Source organism: Urtica dioica, chromosome 12, assembly GCF_054948205.1.
Source record: "Urtica dioica subsp. dioica isolate 48M chromosome 12, U.dioica_male_clone48M_v1_H2, whole genome shotgun sequence".
NCBI lineage: Eukaryota > Viridiplantae > Streptophyta > Magnoliopsida > Rosales > Urticaceae > Urtica > Urtica dioica.
Genome location: NC_142767.1, coordinates 22,847,841 through 22,865,249, shown reverse-complemented (window position 1 = coordinate 22,865,249; position 17,409 = coordinate 22,847,841). Strand labels below are relative to the sequence as shown.

General features: G+C 37.5%; 4 protein-coding genes and 1 pseudogene across 7 annotated transcripts; 2 read left to right on the top strand and 3 right to left on the bottom strand.

Moving 5' to 3' along the window:
* Positions 1-4,238: 4,238 nt before the first annotated feature.
* LOC149380529 (protein RESPONSE TO LOW SULFUR 2-like) lies at positions 4,239-5,035 on the top strand. The gene has a single exon (XM_089602289.1). It carries the CDS (start codon positions 4,383-4,385, stop codon positions 4,716-4,718), a length of 336 nt encoding a protein of 111 aa, XP_089458415.1. The 5' UTR covers positions 4,239-4,382; the 3' UTR covers positions 4,719-5,035.
* A 1,338-nt stretch (positions 5,036-6,373) lies between these two features.
* LOC149380528 (Mitochondrial import inner membrane translocase subunit Tim17/Tim22/Tim23 family protein) lies at positions 6,374-8,867 on the bottom strand. The gene is made up of 6 exons (XM_089602342.1): positions 8,468-8,867; positions 8,186-8,301; positions 7,022-7,148; positions 6,781-6,929; positions 6,617-6,679; positions 6,374-6,514 (listed from the first exon to the last, which is right to left on the bottom strand). The coding sequence occupies exons 1-6, from the start codon at positions 8,750-8,752 to the stop codon at positions 6,481-6,483; spliced, it is 774 nt and encodes a 257-aa protein (XP_089458468.1). The 5' UTR covers positions 8,753-8,867; the 3' UTR covers positions 6,374-6,480.
* A 768-nt stretch (positions 8,868-9,635) lies between these two features.
* BIN4 (double-stranded DNA binding protein) lies at positions 9,636-13,468 on the top strand. 3 transcript variants are annotated; one of them, XM_089603113.1, is made up of 13 exons: positions 9,636-9,822; positions 10,337-10,393; positions 10,503-10,767; positions 10,933-10,973; positions 11,088-11,322; positions 11,435-11,496; positions 11,597-11,650; positions 11,824-11,941; positions 12,330-12,376; positions 12,543-12,569; positions 12,751-12,826; positions 12,948-13,081; positions 13,173-13,468. In XM_089603113.1, exons 1-13 carry the CDS (start codon positions 9,649-9,651, stop codon positions 13,269-13,271), a joined length of 1,389 nt encoding a protein of 462 aa, XP_089459239.1. In that variant the 5' UTR covers positions 9,636-9,648; the 3' UTR covers positions 13,272-13,468. The 3 variants fall into 3 exon arrangements, with proteins under 3 accessions (XP_089459239.1, XP_089459240.1, XP_089459241.1); XM_089603114.1 differs by having other exon boundaries at positions 10,294-10,393; XM_089603115.1 differs by having other exon boundaries at positions 9,771-9,787; positions 10,294-10,393.
* A 37-nt stretch (positions 13,469-13,505) lies between these two features.
* On the bottom strand, positions 13,506-15,383 carry LOC149380526 (Pathogenesis-related thaumatin superfamily protein). 2 transcript variants are annotated; one of them, XM_089603116.1, is made up of 3 exons: positions 14,675-15,376; positions 14,309-14,570; positions 13,506-14,221 (listed from the first exon to the last, which is right to left on the bottom strand). In XM_089603116.1, the coding sequence occupies exons 1-3, from the start codon at positions 15,159-15,161 to the stop codon at positions 13,765-13,767; spliced, it is 1,206 nt and encodes a 401-aa protein (XP_089459242.1). In that variant the 5' UTR covers positions 15,162-15,376; the 3' UTR covers positions 13,506-13,764. The 2 variants fall into 2 exon arrangements, with proteins under 2 accessions (XP_089459242.1, XP_089459243.1); XM_089603117.1 differs by lacking the exon at positions 13,506-14,221 and having other exon boundaries at positions 14,305-14,570; positions 14,675-15,383.
* Positions 15,384-15,666: 283 nt separating this feature from the next.
* LOC149380525 (transcription termination factor MTEF18, mitochondrial pseudogene) lies at positions 15,667-17,319 on the bottom strand (annotated as a pseudogene).
* Between the last annotated feature and the right edge of the window lie 90 nt (positions 17,320-17,409).

Here is a 17,409-nt window from a genome sequence, read left to right as displayed (position 1 = left end):
TATTTTATTACTCAAATAAATGTTGATTTAACGTCTACGGATTTTTTTGAACAAAAGCAAAGTCAGCTAGACATTTCAAAACTACTTTAAAATGTTAAATACAAAGCATAAATATACTAATTTAATCAAGCTTTAAACTTGTCGCTCTAATTGCACGAAATATTTATAAAAATAAAAAAGTCTTCAAGGTTTCTCGGAAATTCGAATGCCACCGCTTTCCCTTAAATCTCTTCAATTCGCAAAATAGTTTCGGCAAATCATATTGCAAATAAAAGAGATTTAAGCTACAGGATTATCGTTCCTAATATGTACTTTATTAGGTCAATGCCATTGAGTTATGTTCTACTAGCAAAGAATGTACTGTACTGTGGTGAGATCACCGCCTTCTTTGGCCACGTCACCCACGAAACATACGTCTCTCTTCCCTTCCCTTCCTTCCCAAACTACTTCAATTTCTGTGGTTTCATGTTTCCCTGTCGTTTTCTATTTTATGTCGTTTCTCGTTTTCCTGTCGTTTCTTATTTTCTGTCGTTTCTTCGTTTCCTGTCGTTTCTCGTTTTCCTGTCGTTTTTTGTTTTCCATTGTTTTTGTTGTCGTTTCTCGTTTTCCTGTCGTTTCTCGTTTTCCAGTGTTTATTATTTTTGTGTCGTTTCTCATTTTTATGTCGTTTTTATATTACTGTCGTCTCTTATTTATTTGTCGGTACTTAGTTTCCTGTCGTTTATTATTTTTCTGTCGTTTTTTATTTTTCTGTCGTTTCTCTTATCTAATGTATTATTTTTGTCGTTTCTCGGTTTTTTGCCGTTTATTATTTTTCTGTCGTTTCTATTTTACTGTCGTCTCTTATTTTTTTGTCGTTACTTAGTTTTCTGTCGTTTTTCTTTTTTACTTTTCTTTCGTTTCCGTTTCAATTTCGTTCCTATATTATTCACTCTCTTCCTCTTTCACGTTTGAAACCCACTTCTCTACTCTCAGCGTCAATATAATAATATATAGAATGAGTTTTGCTTCTTCCAAGGATCCAATATATATATATATATATATATATATATATATATATATATATTTTAAGGGGATGACCCAATAAAGATACCTTCTCTTCTTTTTTTTTCAGAAATAAAGACAAGACTATTAGAGATTGTTATATATAGGATCTACAACCTTGTAATTGGTCTATGGATCTCGATGTTTTTTCCTATTAATCTATGTGGTTAAATCAAAATAATAAGTTATGTGCTCAAAATTGAGTGTGCATTATTGTCTTATGTTTGCTTGCGTTTATGAACAAAAGTTACAGTGATTAACTTCTAATTCCAAATATCTTTTTATTTTGTGGATTTTGAACCCCATTCTCTTAAATATGATGGACTCACAAATCAATAACAAGTTATTGTTGGTACCACCCAGACTAAGCCATTTTTGTTCTCTCTTTTCAATTGGGCATAAGCTATGGAGTCTATTGTTGGATCTTTGATCCAATATGTTGGATCTTTAATCCAACGTTGGGCTTATATGTTAAATAATTATGTGTTGTGAACTGTCAATAAAGATGGCCCGTTAAAAGTGATCTAATTTGGTGTACGGTTATTGGGCTTTAATGTATCTAACAGGTTGTGGGCCTTTAATGTGTAGACTAATTATGGGCTTCTATTTCAGTGATGGGTTGAAATAGGAAGCCCACTAGGGTAACCTAGGGTTTCTCTATAAATACGGCTGGTCCCCAGGTCACACGTAACATTCTTGTCATTCCTGATATCCCGTCGTCAGAGTGAGCCAGAGAGAACTAAAGGGACTCTCAGAGAAATACGTGTTGATCTGGAAGACCAACCGTCATGGATTCATCAGGTACGCTTCCGCTATTGTTTTATGCTTTCTTAATTATTAAACATGATTCGGTCATGGAATTAGGTGATGGTTTTCACCCGTGATATTCGGATCTAACATCTATATCTTATTGTCATATTTTTCATATACGTTTCCATGTTCTTGTGGGATTCATAAAAGATTATAACATTAATATATCATTTTTATTTTTGTTTGAAAATGTATTTGAATTCAAATCATATATTTATATACATTAAAGACAACATCACTGAGATTAATTTGAACATTTATTTTCGAAGTTAATTTGGGGGTTATTTGTAAAATGTATGTATATATCAAGGCCAAGTATGATTCTGAATATGTATTTTATATTCAAACATTTTATTTAATTTGTTGATTTTGCATCAAATTTTTTATACTATGCCTTAGTTGTGCTTGCCTTCACTATGAATTCTTCTTCAATATGCGCATGCTTATTGATCTGTGGTGTTTATTACGCCATTTTAATTTAAGAGTTCAAACTAAAATTACTATTAAAAAGAAATAATCAAACTAAAAAATAATATTATTGCAGATGTTATGGCCTTGCGGTGTTGAAAATATAAAATTTCAACTCAATTGATAAGATATTGAGTTGAACATGGAGGGTTGAAATATAAGAATCAAACCTTATTTTATTACTCAAATGAATGTTGATTTAACGTCTACGGATTTTTTTTCCTAAAGGAAAATACAACTTTGAGAAGTTTCATCAATAAGTACATCAGAAAAAGAGATTAAGCGTAAATTGGGAAACTCAGCACATTACATCAACAACCAATGTATTAAACATTTGACGGGCAAGCTAAATTGGGATATTAGTGGCGTGGTGGGGTCTCATGCTCTTGTTTTTAACCTCTCATACATACATTTTACCTCTATTATTTTTGATCTCTTCCTTCTTCTTTTTTCCTTCAAATTATTAACTCCAGATTTTTTTATTCAATACTAGCCAATAGCATCAGATAGACTTGGAAGAAATTCCTATTTCAAGATAAAGATATAAATAAACTAAAATTATAATTTTTACCTCTCCTTCTCTCACACGGCTTGCTTGTGAAATGGCCTCATAAAAAAAAGACGCAATTCAAACTTTACAAAATGTAATAACAAAATTGTAGAAATTGCAAGTAGTGGGTTTTTTTTTTCCTTTTTCTTTTTTCTTTTAATTACAAACACCTTTAAATTCTTTACCGTGAATATAGTTTTTTCTCAAGTTTTAAACAATATTTTTTTCCGGCCAAGTAACTTTTTTTTATAAATGTATTTACTATTTTAAGCTTCATTTAGGTTTGTTTTTTAATATATTTTCCTCTTTTTTGGGAAAAAAATCTTTATTTTTTAAATGACTCCAAATAATTTTTTGTGAAAGATCGTAATGTTGTGACGGATCGGTCATAAAATTGTTGGATTTCAATATTGGTCTATCACGAAATTGTTGGATTTTATAATATGTCGATCACTAAATTCAACGGCCAATTTAATTAAAAAGTATAAACGTATTTTGAAAAATAATTTATTAATAGATCCGTAATTTTTTTTTATGCTTGCTTTTGGTAAAAGGATGTTGAAATGGTAATATTCATGTAAAATGTCCATGAGTTGGACTTAAAAAAAAAATTCAAAATCAAAGCATGGGTTGAGAAGTTCAACAAATAAGATGGAGCAAATTAAGAAAACTTTTGAGGTGCACTAAAAAAATAGAAAAACTAAATTTGAAAGGTTCCAATTAAATTAAAGAGGCAGTTTTATTTTTAAATGGATATTTTCAAAAAATAAATAAATTAAACAATAGAAATGTATGCTGGTGGTGGTGGGGTTTGTTTTTATTTTCACCTCTCATATACATTTTACCATTATTATCGTCATCCCTAACTTTTTTGTTTGTTTCCCTATCTCTATATTATTACCTCCGGATTTGCTTTTTCCAATACAGGGGATGATATTGGATAATCTTTTAATTAAACACAATATCCTATTTAAAAGCTATTAAAATGAAAGACAGTGTTACTTCTTATCTTCTTAGTTAATTTAGGCATGTTAATTAAAATTTAAATAAAGATCCAAGTGCTTCGCTGGCTTTTTTTTATTCACAATATTTTTCTTCCTTAACCCGTAATTAAGTACTTGAGATTTCGAATCTGACAAAAGCAAAAATGAAAAATAAAAATTGAAAAAAAGTAAAAATAGCTGAGTCCCCGCATGATTGTGTATGTGTCTCTCAAGTCTTTAGAGAAGGAAAAAAATCAAACTAATTATTACATTAAACGGAATATTCCATTAACAGAAGCCAAAAAAACTAAAATAAAAACGTCATTGCCGAGCAATATCTAGATACATTGAACCTGGACACCTTGCTTTTTGGCGCTATATAAACCGTTAAAACTTCTCATACGTCCACACACCAATAGAAACACAATCAAAGCGAAAAAGAAAAGAAAAGAAAAGAAACACTCGAGAGCCTCTGTTTCTCTGACCTATCATCTCTCTCTCTCTCTCTCTCCAGAAATAGTTCGACCATGGCGGCAACGAAGAACCAGATGGTCGGACACGAATTCTCCGACGAGTCTACGAAATCGGTGTGGCTGAAGAGGATGAACGAAGAGCTGGAGCGAGAGCTGAGGGAGAGCCGAGCCAGAGAGGAGCGGATGAGGAGCGAGCTAGCTAGGGCGTGCGATCGGCTCAGAGTAGCCGAGGAAGCCGAAGAGCGGCTCTGCTCTCAGCTCGGCGAGCTCGAAGCCGAAGCCGTGAACCAGGCTCTCTCCGATCGCGCTCGCATAATCTCCCTCGCCGAACAGCTCTCCCGAGCTCACCTTCTTCTCCAATCGGCTTCCGTTTCCGCTTCTGATTTCTGATCTCCTGTTTGCCGGTGTATAATAATGACTAATGAGATCGAATCTCGGCTGTCCGTTTTTGTTTTTGTTTTTTGTGTGTGATATAGGTCGTGTTTTTTTCGTTCCCTGTATTACTCGAAAAACATGGATGCGATTCGCTCACATAGAGTTTGATGTATAATTTTTCTGTGGCTGTAAAAATTGGGAAGAAGGTTTTGTAATTTAATATTAAGTATTATTATTACTGTATTATCAATATCATCGTGTAACATAACATCTCGCAGAAGATGCATTTTTACAAAATTAAGACTGTACGCACATAATTTTCCATCTAATAATTTACTAAGCCTGTCCAATTACTATTCTACCCCTCTTTGGAATTGCCTGTTATCTGTAACGTGCACGAATACGTATTGGAATTGAAGGGTTGATCGTTATGTTTGACATATTGTCATCTCAAAGGGGTAGTTTTCGTCCAAAAGAAAAAAAAAAAAAAAGCCGAAGAGTGGCTCGTGCTTAGTTTAGTAGTATTGTTGTCGCATTTGTCGTTTCTGCCAGCAATTTGATACGAATTTGGTTTGATTTTCGAATGGATTTTATAATAATGATTATTATAATGATTTTATATTTTTTTTACAGCAGATGATTTGATAATGGTAGAATAATAAATAGAGGTCGGTCATGCATCGCAATTGGAGTGATCCGACTCACCAACAGCACGCGATGATAAATTGGTTTACTAGTAATTCTAATATTGTCACGGGAAGAGCAAATATTATTTAATAAAATAGAATAACATTAAAGTGGTTGGTGGGGTTAATATGTACAAAATAAAACATCAATGGTTGGAATTGAAATGAATGTTTGCTTCACAAGTCGTATGTAACACCACGCAAATCCACATAAAAGATTTGGGTGAGGTTTTACTTGGAAAAGGGCAGAGAGAGAATCCACTAGAAAAAGCAGAGAAAACGATTAACAACGTCACTACCAAAAGCAATGGTCCCAAAGCAAGTTGGGCTGCTCTATTCTCCCCTATTCTATTGAATTATTTTCTTGTATGGACGATCATAAATCTCTTTCCAAAAGAATTAATCTAGACAAAAATATCTGTTAATATCATAATATCATCCTTTGATTATAACATTTGAAAAGTCCGGAAAGAGATTATTTATTTTTAGTTTTTTTTTTATATTTTTTTTTACGATGAGAGACCTTATTTTTTTTTTTAGGAAAACGATGAGAGAGCGTTGGTAAGCTCCGTCCCCAAATGAGAAAATGGGTTAACACAAAAACGATTTGCTAAAAAAAAAAGAAGAAAAAATCAGGGTGATGAATTAATTAAAAGAAAAGAGTAGTATATTCTCATCTACTCTAAATAAATAAAAATTTGTAATGTTCTCATTTTTTTATGCAAAACGTTGATAAAAATAACTTATTTTTTTACAGAATGGTATTGGGTTGAGATCACAATTATTATAATTATCTATTTTTAAGGAAAACATCCCAATATTATTAAGGTTCCTTGTTATTATCTACACAATACGATTGGATAGACAATTTGAGTATCGTTTATCAAATCACTTCTTCTTCTGTAACGGCAAGTGAATTATAAATTTACTCTTGGCAACTTTATCTTTATAGAACCAAGCAAAACACTAATAATAATAATAAAATAAAATAAAAGGTGGACGTTATCTCATTTCAAAACATATCATTTGTTTCCCTGATATAAAGAAATAGTCTAATGACACCAAACAAATTTGACTAAGTAAAGTAGAGATCACTTTCCTCTTCTCCCCTTGAATTCTGGGTCCCTGAAAATAATAGGGCAATCATTCAAACAGAGAGTGAAAAGTTTGTTCAGTCTTTATGTGTATACATGTAAAAGCATTGTATATATGGGTTTGTTTGTGTACCTCTGGATGTGATCGAGGATGAGAAGCCTCGGTCCTGGTGGGATCTTCACATCTCTCAGCGCACTGAAACAACACAAAGACACAGCAAAGTAAGATTATATACGATTCAGTGCATAATCTTCATCATCATCATCATGGTATGAAGATCCGATCCAAGTGCTTGCCTATCGGTGAGCAAAGGCAAAGTAGTGTCAGCCAAAAGACCGTTCTTGAAGTTCTTCTCGTAATTCTGGAGGCCGAGTTTACTCAACATGCTTCTTGTTTTGGAGTAGAAGATATCTTCCACCGGTGGCTGAGAAAACTTTTGCCCCAACTACATAAACACACATAATGAAGCGCTTTTAGATATACGTATAATGAATTAACTATACGACACAACGATTTGATTTGATGTTTATGCTTTACCTGGAAAAGTCCACCTTGAACGAGTGCAAAGAAAAGACCGGACGTGGCTGCATTTGCGACCTGGTTCGGACCGCCCATACCACTCACCAATGAGAACATTGCCCCCGAACCAAAAGCCGCTACCATACTGTACAATAACGTCCATTTATTAATCAATAAATGATTATAATACTGCAAAACCTTTCGGATAACTCGATTGCAAGCAAATGAACTGCAACAAGTACAGTGACAGTACACGCTTCTCTCTCGCCACTCATAAGAATAAGAATGAGTGTCCTCAGCAAATACTAGGGATTCAAATGTACTTGACACTACTATTATAATTATTCTCTCCCAAATAGCATAACCAAGTGTACTTGACAATACTATTATAATTATTCTCTCCCAAATAGCATAACCTCGTAATTCATTATCACAAGTCTCTAGATATCGCTCAAACCAAGGGTGAGTGACGGGTTTTACTCTCCAATACGGAGCATATGTCCTATCCTAAAGTTGAAGATATCTATCTATCATCTTCATTTCTCTATATCAACTTAAGCTAGAGAAGACAGAGCTTTCCATAGATTTTAAAGAGACCGAAAAGTAATGACAAAACTGCAAAACCTTTCGGCTGACTCAATTTCAAATGAACTGCATTAAGCACAGATACACTATAGCATAATAATACCAAAGAGTGTGCTTAGCAGAAACCATTGGGAATCCAAATATACTCTTATCAATATTATTCTTTCCCAAATAGTAAAACTAAAGAACTCGTTATCATGAATCTGAAGATACAATAAGCACACACCAAAAGACTATGAGGTTGTTATATGTATGAAGCAAAATAAGCACTCGGGTTTTACTCTCACAGATAGAGATCCTACAATTGAAGATATATATAGGCAGTCAACACAGATAGTCCAAGTCTCCGGTGAAAGAAAAGGTCCAAAGCCAAGACTTAGACACTAACATAAGCACAGAGAAACTTACAGAAAACACAAAATTAACAACTACACACACACACACACACACAAATTCCTGTTTAAGATTCTAAATCCTCACAAGTCACAAAGCTAGCTTAGAAATTCAAAGAACATCATGAACAAAAAACAACTAACATATACAGCGTCGAATTCTTTTAGCATATCAGATCAAATACAATAGAAAATAAAATCTGACCTAGACTGAACATCCTCTTTGCCTCTCACTCTCTTCATGATGCACGATATCCCGGCATTCACACCAGTCATAACCGCGAAATTACGAGCTTGTACCAGTGGACCTCCAGATAAAGCCTACCATTACACACCAAAAAAAAAAAAAAAAAAAAAATCATCATCGCAGCGAAGCAATTCTACTATTTGTAAGAACTTATCTTAAAGACGACGTTTCTTTACGTTGAGAGATCAAAACCTAGAACTAAAAACAAAGAGAAGCGATTCTCGAATTTCGAGAGCAGACCTGAGCTTGCTTGAAAGAAGCCATGGCCTGAGGAGTGAGAGCGGCGTTCGGAGGAGGAGTCGGAATCGGAGAAGCAGCGCCGTCGGTTAGGGTTCCCATGAAGCCTCCGATGGCGGCGCCTTGGGCGGCGCTGGTGGCGGTGACCACGGCGGCTTCGACGGCCAGGGATTGCTTTGAGAGCCAACTCTTGAACTGAGATTCGAACTCTTTGTACTTGCTCTGCAACTGCTCTATCGGATTCTGGTTCGTCGCCATAACCACCACACCTTGCTTGCCTTGTTCCATGGCCTTCTTCGAAATCTCGTCGCTCTTGCTTCTGAACCGAGTCCGAGAGGATAATGAAAAAGAACAAAGGGGTTTATGAGATTTTCCTTTATTTTTTATTTTTATATTTATATTGGCAGCGTTTGTTTGTTTGTGGGTATAAGCTTCATGCACATTTTGGGATTAAGTATATAACCCTAATTTTAGTCAAAAATGTAATAAATTCAATTCTCAAGCTATTGGTTAAAGTAATTAGCAAAATGATTCAATATCTCTTTTTGAAAATTTAAAAAGAAAATGCCATTATATTTCAGTTGAATTTATGTTCATGCATTTTTTAATATTCAATCTATTTGTACTTTCATAAAATAATAGCATAACTTTTATTTATTTTTTGAGTAGATAGAAGTGCTCGCCACTTCACTATTGAAATATCACATTTGGCCGCAAAATTATCCTTTTAGTTTAAAGAGTCCTTAGTCCTTAATTCTGAAAACATATGGGTCCATGACTAATTTAATAAATAAATTTGCCAAAGACGTTTAAGGAGGATATTAACATTTTGGGAAAATTTTAACTAAAGTTTTCTATCGACTTGAAAGTTGAAAGCATTAGTGTAGAAGTAAACAATGATATCTTCTCTATTTTAAACGTATTAAATTTGACATTTGTTTGAGAGTTTCTATATTTATTGATGAAAAAAAGTTGCTAAAATTTGATATGATATTTACATCAAAGAAAATTTCACAACGTATCATGATGCAAATGGTAATTGCTAGGCATCTAGGACTAGGACTAGGACTAAGAAAACTTAACTTTACACAAAATAATGGCTAATAAAATTATGAATTTAAAAAAAAATAATTAATAAAATCCTAAACAAAGAAGAAAAAAAATTGTGATAATGCAATTTAGAGATGGACACCCTAATCTTGGGCGGTAATAGTACAAGCCTCATTAAAAGTCCCGCGTTTTTTTTTTTTTTTTTTGCAGAGCATTTAATTTTTTGGCGGAAAAAAAAAAAAAACTGGATTCCAAGTCGAGATCACGTTCTCTGTAAGAATCCCTTCCAAGTCGAGATCACCTTCTCTGTAAGAATCCTCTTCTCTTTTACTCTTTCATTTCATCGAACACTTGGTCTGCGCAGATAGTTTCTATCTTCTAATCTGGATTTGCGATAGCATTACCATCTTAGGGCTTTAATTTGTTCTTGTAATGGCTGGAGATTCATGTAATCAACGGAATTGGGATCTCAATCTTTCGCCGATCGTTTTTTCTTTGTTTGATGTTAGAGTATGGAAATTGTTGGTTAGTGAATTGTGGTTGTTTCTGATATAAATTACTTGATTAGCGTCGGAATCGAGTTACTTTGGTAGTATAGTCTGTACTTGGATTTCGAATTTCTCTGTGAAAATTTTGGAAATAGGTATCTAAACATTTCGAACTGATAAACTCGCTATTTTCAAGTGCTTTGCTGTTAGTTAGTTCTCTTTTACCAGCATTGCTTGGAAGCTGGGAATCTAGTATTTAAAAAATGAAGAATTACTCCATGTTTTTTTTAGGTTACGGTGAAAGAAGTTATATTAGTAATTTATTTTTCCATAGAAGAGTCAAATGAGCAGCTCCAGAGAGGACTCCCCAGATTGGCTTCGTAGTTTTCAGGTACTTTGAAGAGATTTTCAATCTTAGTTTCTATTGTGATTATGGAAATTCTTTAAATTCTTTGTTTGCTTGGATTGCTAAGTATCGGGATTTTTCTTTGTTTGATCAGCCACCAGCTAGCTCGACGCTGGTGTTGTCCTCCGATTCCGAGCCTGCTTACGATGGCAGTCCATTGAAGGAAGACAGAACCGATTCCGAAGAACTGTCTATTAGGAAATATTCTGAAGGCGAGGACGATGATGAGAATCTTGGGAAAGTTCTGGGCGGAGATGGTGATAAGAAGTCAAAGTTGAAGTCCCCGGAAAAAGGGAAAAAGTTAGAAGATGACACGTCCCCCATAAAGAATAAATCCGACAAGCCCAAGAAAAGAAAAGGTATGGCGAGGAGAATGTAAAATGGGCGTTTTTCATCATATGATGAGGAAGAAGTTTATAACTTAGCTTGGTAAAGGAGAGAGATTATATGCTTAGTGTTTTGTTCAAAAGAATATATATATTCGTAAATAGATTCTGAAATTCTGATATGATTTTATGATGCAGGTGACAATGACGGTGACAAGAACGCAGCGAAGAAAGTAAAAGTTGGAAGTTCTTCCGATACAAGTTTAATTTTTTTTTTTGTTTCTGACACGTCGTTATTTTCGTTACCCTTTTAATTTCTCTGTCATAATATAAGTAACGAACGGCATGTACAGGGTTTGAAACATGAAGTGCTGTCGTTGTCATCAGATTCCGAGCAATCTTCCGAAAATAGCCCTGTAAGAAGGAATCGTACGGCTCGAGGTAGATCTTCCGAACGAATAGGCGAGACCAAGGATGAAAAAAGTCCCTCTAAGATGGCTGCTAAAGATAAATCTTCAAGGAATGAGCCAGAAGGTGATGCCCATCCGTCTACAAAAGAAAAGAAAAAGAGAGATGTGAAAAGAGAAGGTACGAACTAATTGGACTTTTGTCAGTTGGTTGTAATAGATAGATAGAGTACTGAACTACAATAAGTTTTGCATATCGCTCTCTCACGCACATAATATAAAATGAAAAATAGGAGATGGTAGTGACGTGGAAGTCGCAGAGGAAGAAGCACCTGAAAAGCTAGTCGAATCTCGGGTAAAAGCATGATTACCAAGAGATTCATATCAAATAATCTTATTATTGTCTTACATTATTATGGGACCCGATTGTTTATTTTTATTTATTTTATTTGCAGGTCTCCTCTGCAAGATTGCCTTTGATGCTCTCTGATAAAGTCCAACGAACAAAGGTTTGTTTGGTTGACTTTTATTCTATTATTCTATATGAGAACGCCTAGTGATCTCAGTCAGTATATCATAGTAAGTAGTTTGAAGTGTTGGGTGGCAAGCTTTACTGTTCATATAAAGTTGCAAAAAATTATTTGATCATGCAAACACCTGTCCTTTTTCTATTTTTGTGTAGGCACTTGTTGAGTGTGAAGGGGATTCAATAGATTTGGCTGGAGATATGGGTTCTGTTGGACGAGTTGTAATTTCTGATACACTATCTGGAGATCATGAGATGTATTTGGATATGAAAGGCATGCTTTCTGTCATTCTGATTATGATTATGATGTTTGATTGCGTAGTGGCAGAATGTTGGTGGGCATGTGATAGGAACCTTGGTAATGTATTACTAACAAACTAGGAAACAAGAAGATGATTTTCCTGACTTTAGGTTCCTAACAGCATGTTAGGAATTTTAGACAAAACCAAGGCTTTTTCTGTTCTTTTTTAGTAACAATCATGAACCAGTATGTGTCTGCGTAAATTATTTTGTATTGTTTGTCTTTCTTTTTTGAACGTCTTCGTACCCTTTCAAAGTGTATTCCCTAGTTCATTACCCATGATCTTCCAGAACCATTCTAACCAATCTTTTTTCATCTAAGCCAACAAGTATCTAATTTTTCTAGTTGGTTTTTATTTCAGGAACCATTTACAAGACTACAATCGTTCCGTCCAGGACATTTTGTGTTGTATGTATCTGTCTCCTTTTCAAAGCCATTCATTTCATTGCTTATAACTTCAAAACTATATTACCCTATTCATATTCAACCTCATCACGTTACACATTCATTGTACTTATTGTGATTCTTAGACAACATTATGCTGTGCATGTGTCACTAATTTACTGTTTTACAGGTTAGCTTTGGTCAATCAGAGGCTAAGGTTAGGATTTCTTACTTTTTGTATTCTCGTCTTTGCTCCTGTTAATTTGTTAATTGGTAAAGCACTTCCAAGCTCCATTAGCCATCGTTTCTTACCACATCAGTTCCATAGCACTTCCAATCATTGGAAAAGAGCGAATAGAATGTTAAGTAATTGACCCTGAACTGTTTATGTTGCTCAGATAGAGGCTATCATGAATGACTTCATTCAGCTGAAGCCACAATCAAATGTCTTTGAAGCTGAAACAATGGTAGAAGGTATGACTTCTTTTTTATGGGCCTATGGTTTTGTCATTCTCCTTTTTTCTTAAACTTTACATTTAACGTTAAAATACATTAAATGTTTGTTTTGTTCATGTCTCACTGATTTCTATGATAGGAACATTGGATGGCTTCTCATTTGACTCGGATGAAGAGGCTGACAAAGTTCCAAAAGGCATAGGTCAGGAAACCAACGAAGATGGCGAGACAAAGGCTAATGGAAAGAGCAAAGGAAAACCCGAGAAGAAATCAGTATGTTTTTTTTACTTTTATGATATTCCGAGTATCTTCAAATAATTAAAGAATTTAAATCCTTATTACATATATATAATATTGTTGGCAGAGTGTTGGAAGGAAAAGAGGTAAAGCCGCTGGAGGAAAGTCGCAACCACAGAAGAAAAAGAAAGCTCAGCCTTCCAAGAAAGCCAAGACCAAGAAATGATAATTTACATCCACTTTATCATTTGTTCTTGTTCAATAATCATAAGTAACGGAATTTTTACAACTCATAGGTGACAGGAGTGGTTGGTCTACAACATATAAGCTTAGGAACAGCTTATGTTGTAATAACAGCATTTGATGCTATGCATTTCCATTTATAGATGCCAAGTTATTTCAGTGTGTAATACATTTGTTTTAGTTTTAATTAATTTGATCTCTCTCTACTTTTAGTAATACCAATAAAAATTGATCTCTCTATGAGTACACATCTTAAAACATTTATCTGAAGCTTTATCTCTCCTAAAAAGTATGTTGTCTAAAGAATTGAACTAATGGGACTGTACATTTATGATAACAGGACACAAGCCAATGGATCGGTTCCACTGCACTTAATGCGAACAATTAGACGTCCTTGCTCCTTCTGTTGTGCTTCGTCTCTTGTTCATGTGACAATGTCCCTTTTTTGCAGGACCACTCTATGGCTCGCAGGCTTTCTAGTGACCCGACGAGATCAGAGTAACAATCAGAAGAAGAGTCAGCTTCAGAAGAGGCAAGTGCGTCACGGAAGACGAAACCATCCTCACAGACTCCCCGTGCCTTGGGTCTTCTATCGGTATTGACGGAGGAGTCAACGAGTCGATCAACGGAGGAGTCAATGGATCGATTAACGGAGGAGTCAACGAACCAATGGATGGTGGTGGCAGCGATTGGTCGATTGGCGGGATCGATGGAGGCGTCAATGGATCGATTAACGGAGGAGTCAACGAACCAATGGATGGTGGTGGCAGCGATTGATCGATTGGTGGGATCGATGGAGGCGTCGATGGATCGATCGGTGGAGGTGGAAATGAACCAATCGATGGGATCGACGGAGGAGTCAATGGATCGATCGTTGGTGGTGGCAATGAAGCGATCGAAGGAGGCGACAATGGGCCGTCGGAGATTCTCTTCCTGTCCAGAAAACAATCAGGTTTCCGAGTTGCAGAGAAAATTGGGTTAGAAAGAAGAACACAATTTTTTTTTTTTTTTTTTTTTTACCTGGTGTCGTACGGACAGAAAACGATGGAGTACTCGTAAGCCTTGCAAGTGAAAGTGCTGGTTCCGTCGTCGAAAGCGTAGCTATAAGCTCTCGGGCAAGCCTGCTTGAAAAGGGCCGAGTAGAACGAGGGACGGCAAGTCGTCGGGTTCGCGAACTGTCCGCTGCAGCAATACTGGTCGAGCCCGAACGCTTCGCACGCGCTCTTGCACGCCACCACCGCCCCTTCTTCTCCGCCCACCACTTGAAGCTCTTTCGGGCAACCTGTTTCACAACTGTTATCTTTCAACGGGTCGACCCGAAAAGCTAGCTCGCTATTCTTCGAAAACCCGGTTTAGTTTTTTTTTTTTTTTTTTTTTTTTTTTTACCCGTGTTGATATCGGAAGCGCAGCCCGTGGCGTTGCAGCGCCCGAAAGCTCCGACGGGGGCGGCGACAAGTGGCAGATTGTAGCCGTCGACGATGCTGACATCGTAGAAGTCATTGTCGTCGCCCATTCCGAGGGTTATCTCGAAGAGCGAGGCCGGCGGGGACGCTCCGTTGCCGCTGCACTCGAGCCTTCCGCCGCAGTCGCCGGTGAGACATTTTCCGGCGCCGGTGGCGTCGAACGTGCAGCCCGTTCGGGCCCATATGCGACCCGACCAGCCCGGGACCGAAGGAATTCTCACGCTTTGTCCGGAGTCGAGTCGGAGCCCGGTTGTGGGGAGCGGGGGCGTCCCCGACCCGGCTAGCGTCCCCGGCCAAATGGTGTGAGGGCAGTTGTTTTTTACGGTGAATGTGGCAGAGTGAGACACGGAAGAGAAAGAAACGAGGACGAGAATGGCACAAGAGAATAGTCGACCTTTTGGAACCGGCATTGCTCGGCTAAATTTAGGGATCCTTTTTTTCTTTTTAAAAAAGGATTAAGTGGGAGGGAAGAGGAAAAGTAAAAGGGTAGGATAGGAGGCTATAAGTAGATTGCTTTTGAGGAATATGCAAGTTATTTAATCTGCCGAAAGAGAAACTTTTTTGGGTTTAGCATCATTTCTTCTTTCTATCTTGGATGGTCTCGTTCAGAAGAAATTCCTTTCTTTTGCAGTTTAGGGGAACATAATATGCAAAATTAACGCCAAACATCTCCCATTTTTCTTCTTCTCTCCCAAGATAGAATCATTTTAGTTTCTCATTAGGTAGATAAATTTTGCAGCCTTAGTATTTAGCTTTGGCGATGCTAGAGGCATAAAATAGGCTGATTCTCGGAATAATGAATGCTACTGAAAGAAAGGTATAAAAGTTGAATAGTGACTACATCAAAATGAATGCGGACAAACATCATTGTTATTTAGTGTGCTAGGAGGAATAGGATCCATAGCTTGTAATGAATTAGCTCTTGCTCATATAACATTCTAGATACAGTTTCAGAGCAGCTCGATGAATGTTTAAAATGCGTCCCATGAACCTCTTCTCACTAGGATCAATTATACTTTTGATGGAATAGTTTTGGGTACACAAGCCGGACTGTCTCAGCCACACAAAAAATGTGTATCGGGGTTTAATCCGGTTCTCCAAGTCATGAACCAAAAACCTCGGGAAACTATCCAGATACTTTATGGAAGAACCCATTTCATTGCACAAGTACTCGACTTTCTTCTCCACGAGCTCCGGAGTTAAACGGATGACCCTCGGTGCTAATTTCATCATCAAACAGAGCTCCGAATATCTGATTCCGAGCCCGAGAAGTCGGTCGAAGCGCTCTGGTAACCAAAATCGGGCTGGCAGCACCGCACGCAATACAGCAAGAGTCGATTCATTCTCTCCGAATCCGAGCCCCATCAAGAAATCTAATTGGGACGCTTTATGATCGTGACATCTTTTGTTGGACTCGATCTTCTTCACGGCATCTTGGAACCGTTTATCCTCTTTATCAGAGGGATCGATGGCGTATGTTATAAGCATTTGGCAACCAAAACTCTTAATCTTATCGCAGAACCATTCGCGTAGATCCAAAGCCCTAACTATACCGGGCAAGTTAGCCATTCTATTTCTTCCAAATACATGAGGGTACTTCAGACGCAAGTAACCCAATTCTTCCGAATCCAATCCAAAGTGTTCCAACAATCCCGACACAGATATCACCGCAGCTCGAAGATCGAGAGCCCACCACTCGGGATTCCGGAGGAGCAACGGACCCACATTATCTTTCCCGACACCAAACTCGTGAAAGAAGTTTACTTTATCCTCTAAAACCTGCTTTGGGCACTCTAATAGAATTCGATTCCCTATCGCAGACATAAAATCCCAGGCTGTTCCCCTCTCGCACCCCAACTCATAAAGAAGTCGAATTTTACAACAAACCTCGTACCAACCTTCCTCGGAACCTCCGTCGTCGAATTCCTCGAAAGCCCTCCTCAGATCCGCAAAGCACGCACCGCCCAAATCGGCTTCCCCGACCAACAATGCAGGAAAAGCCAAGCACACGCCGAGAAACGGCAAACCGTGGGAATCGCAGCGGTCTCTGATCAGGCCAAGCCTCGCAGTCAGTTCCGAGGCGGGGTTGTCAAAGATCGAAACTTTCTCGGCGTAGAGCTTCCCGAGAGTGTTCCAAGGAAACCCGAATTGGAAAAGCGCCACGGAAGCTTCGAGAACAGCCCCGCCATTGTCGGACAAGAAGAACCTGTCTCGGGGCAAGTGCCGGGGAATGTCACGGTGGTCTATGCCTATGCTTTCGAGGAAGAACTCGAACTCGTTGATGACTTTGTACCTGAGGGCTTTCCGGATTGTGGCGGGAAAGGCCGGGACGGAGAATCGGAGATTTCGGATGAGGTTGGAGAGGCAGAAGCGAGAGTTTTTGGCGATTTGGTCGGCGAAGAAGAAGGGAATGCCTTGCGTGGTGTGTAGATACTCAGCGAGAGCCTTGTGGGACTCGTGGGCGACGAAGAGCTTGTACTGAGGAGCGATTTGGTTGGTGCATCGGAGAGCTGGGCTGCTGAAACTCCGCCGGAGAACACTGAAGAGCTGTTTTCTGAGGATGGGCATTTATGTGCTTCCTCAGAACGACGACCAGTTCACAGAATTTGGGGATTGGCATAATAATAGGTCGATGAAGCCATGGAGAGTCAAGTGTTC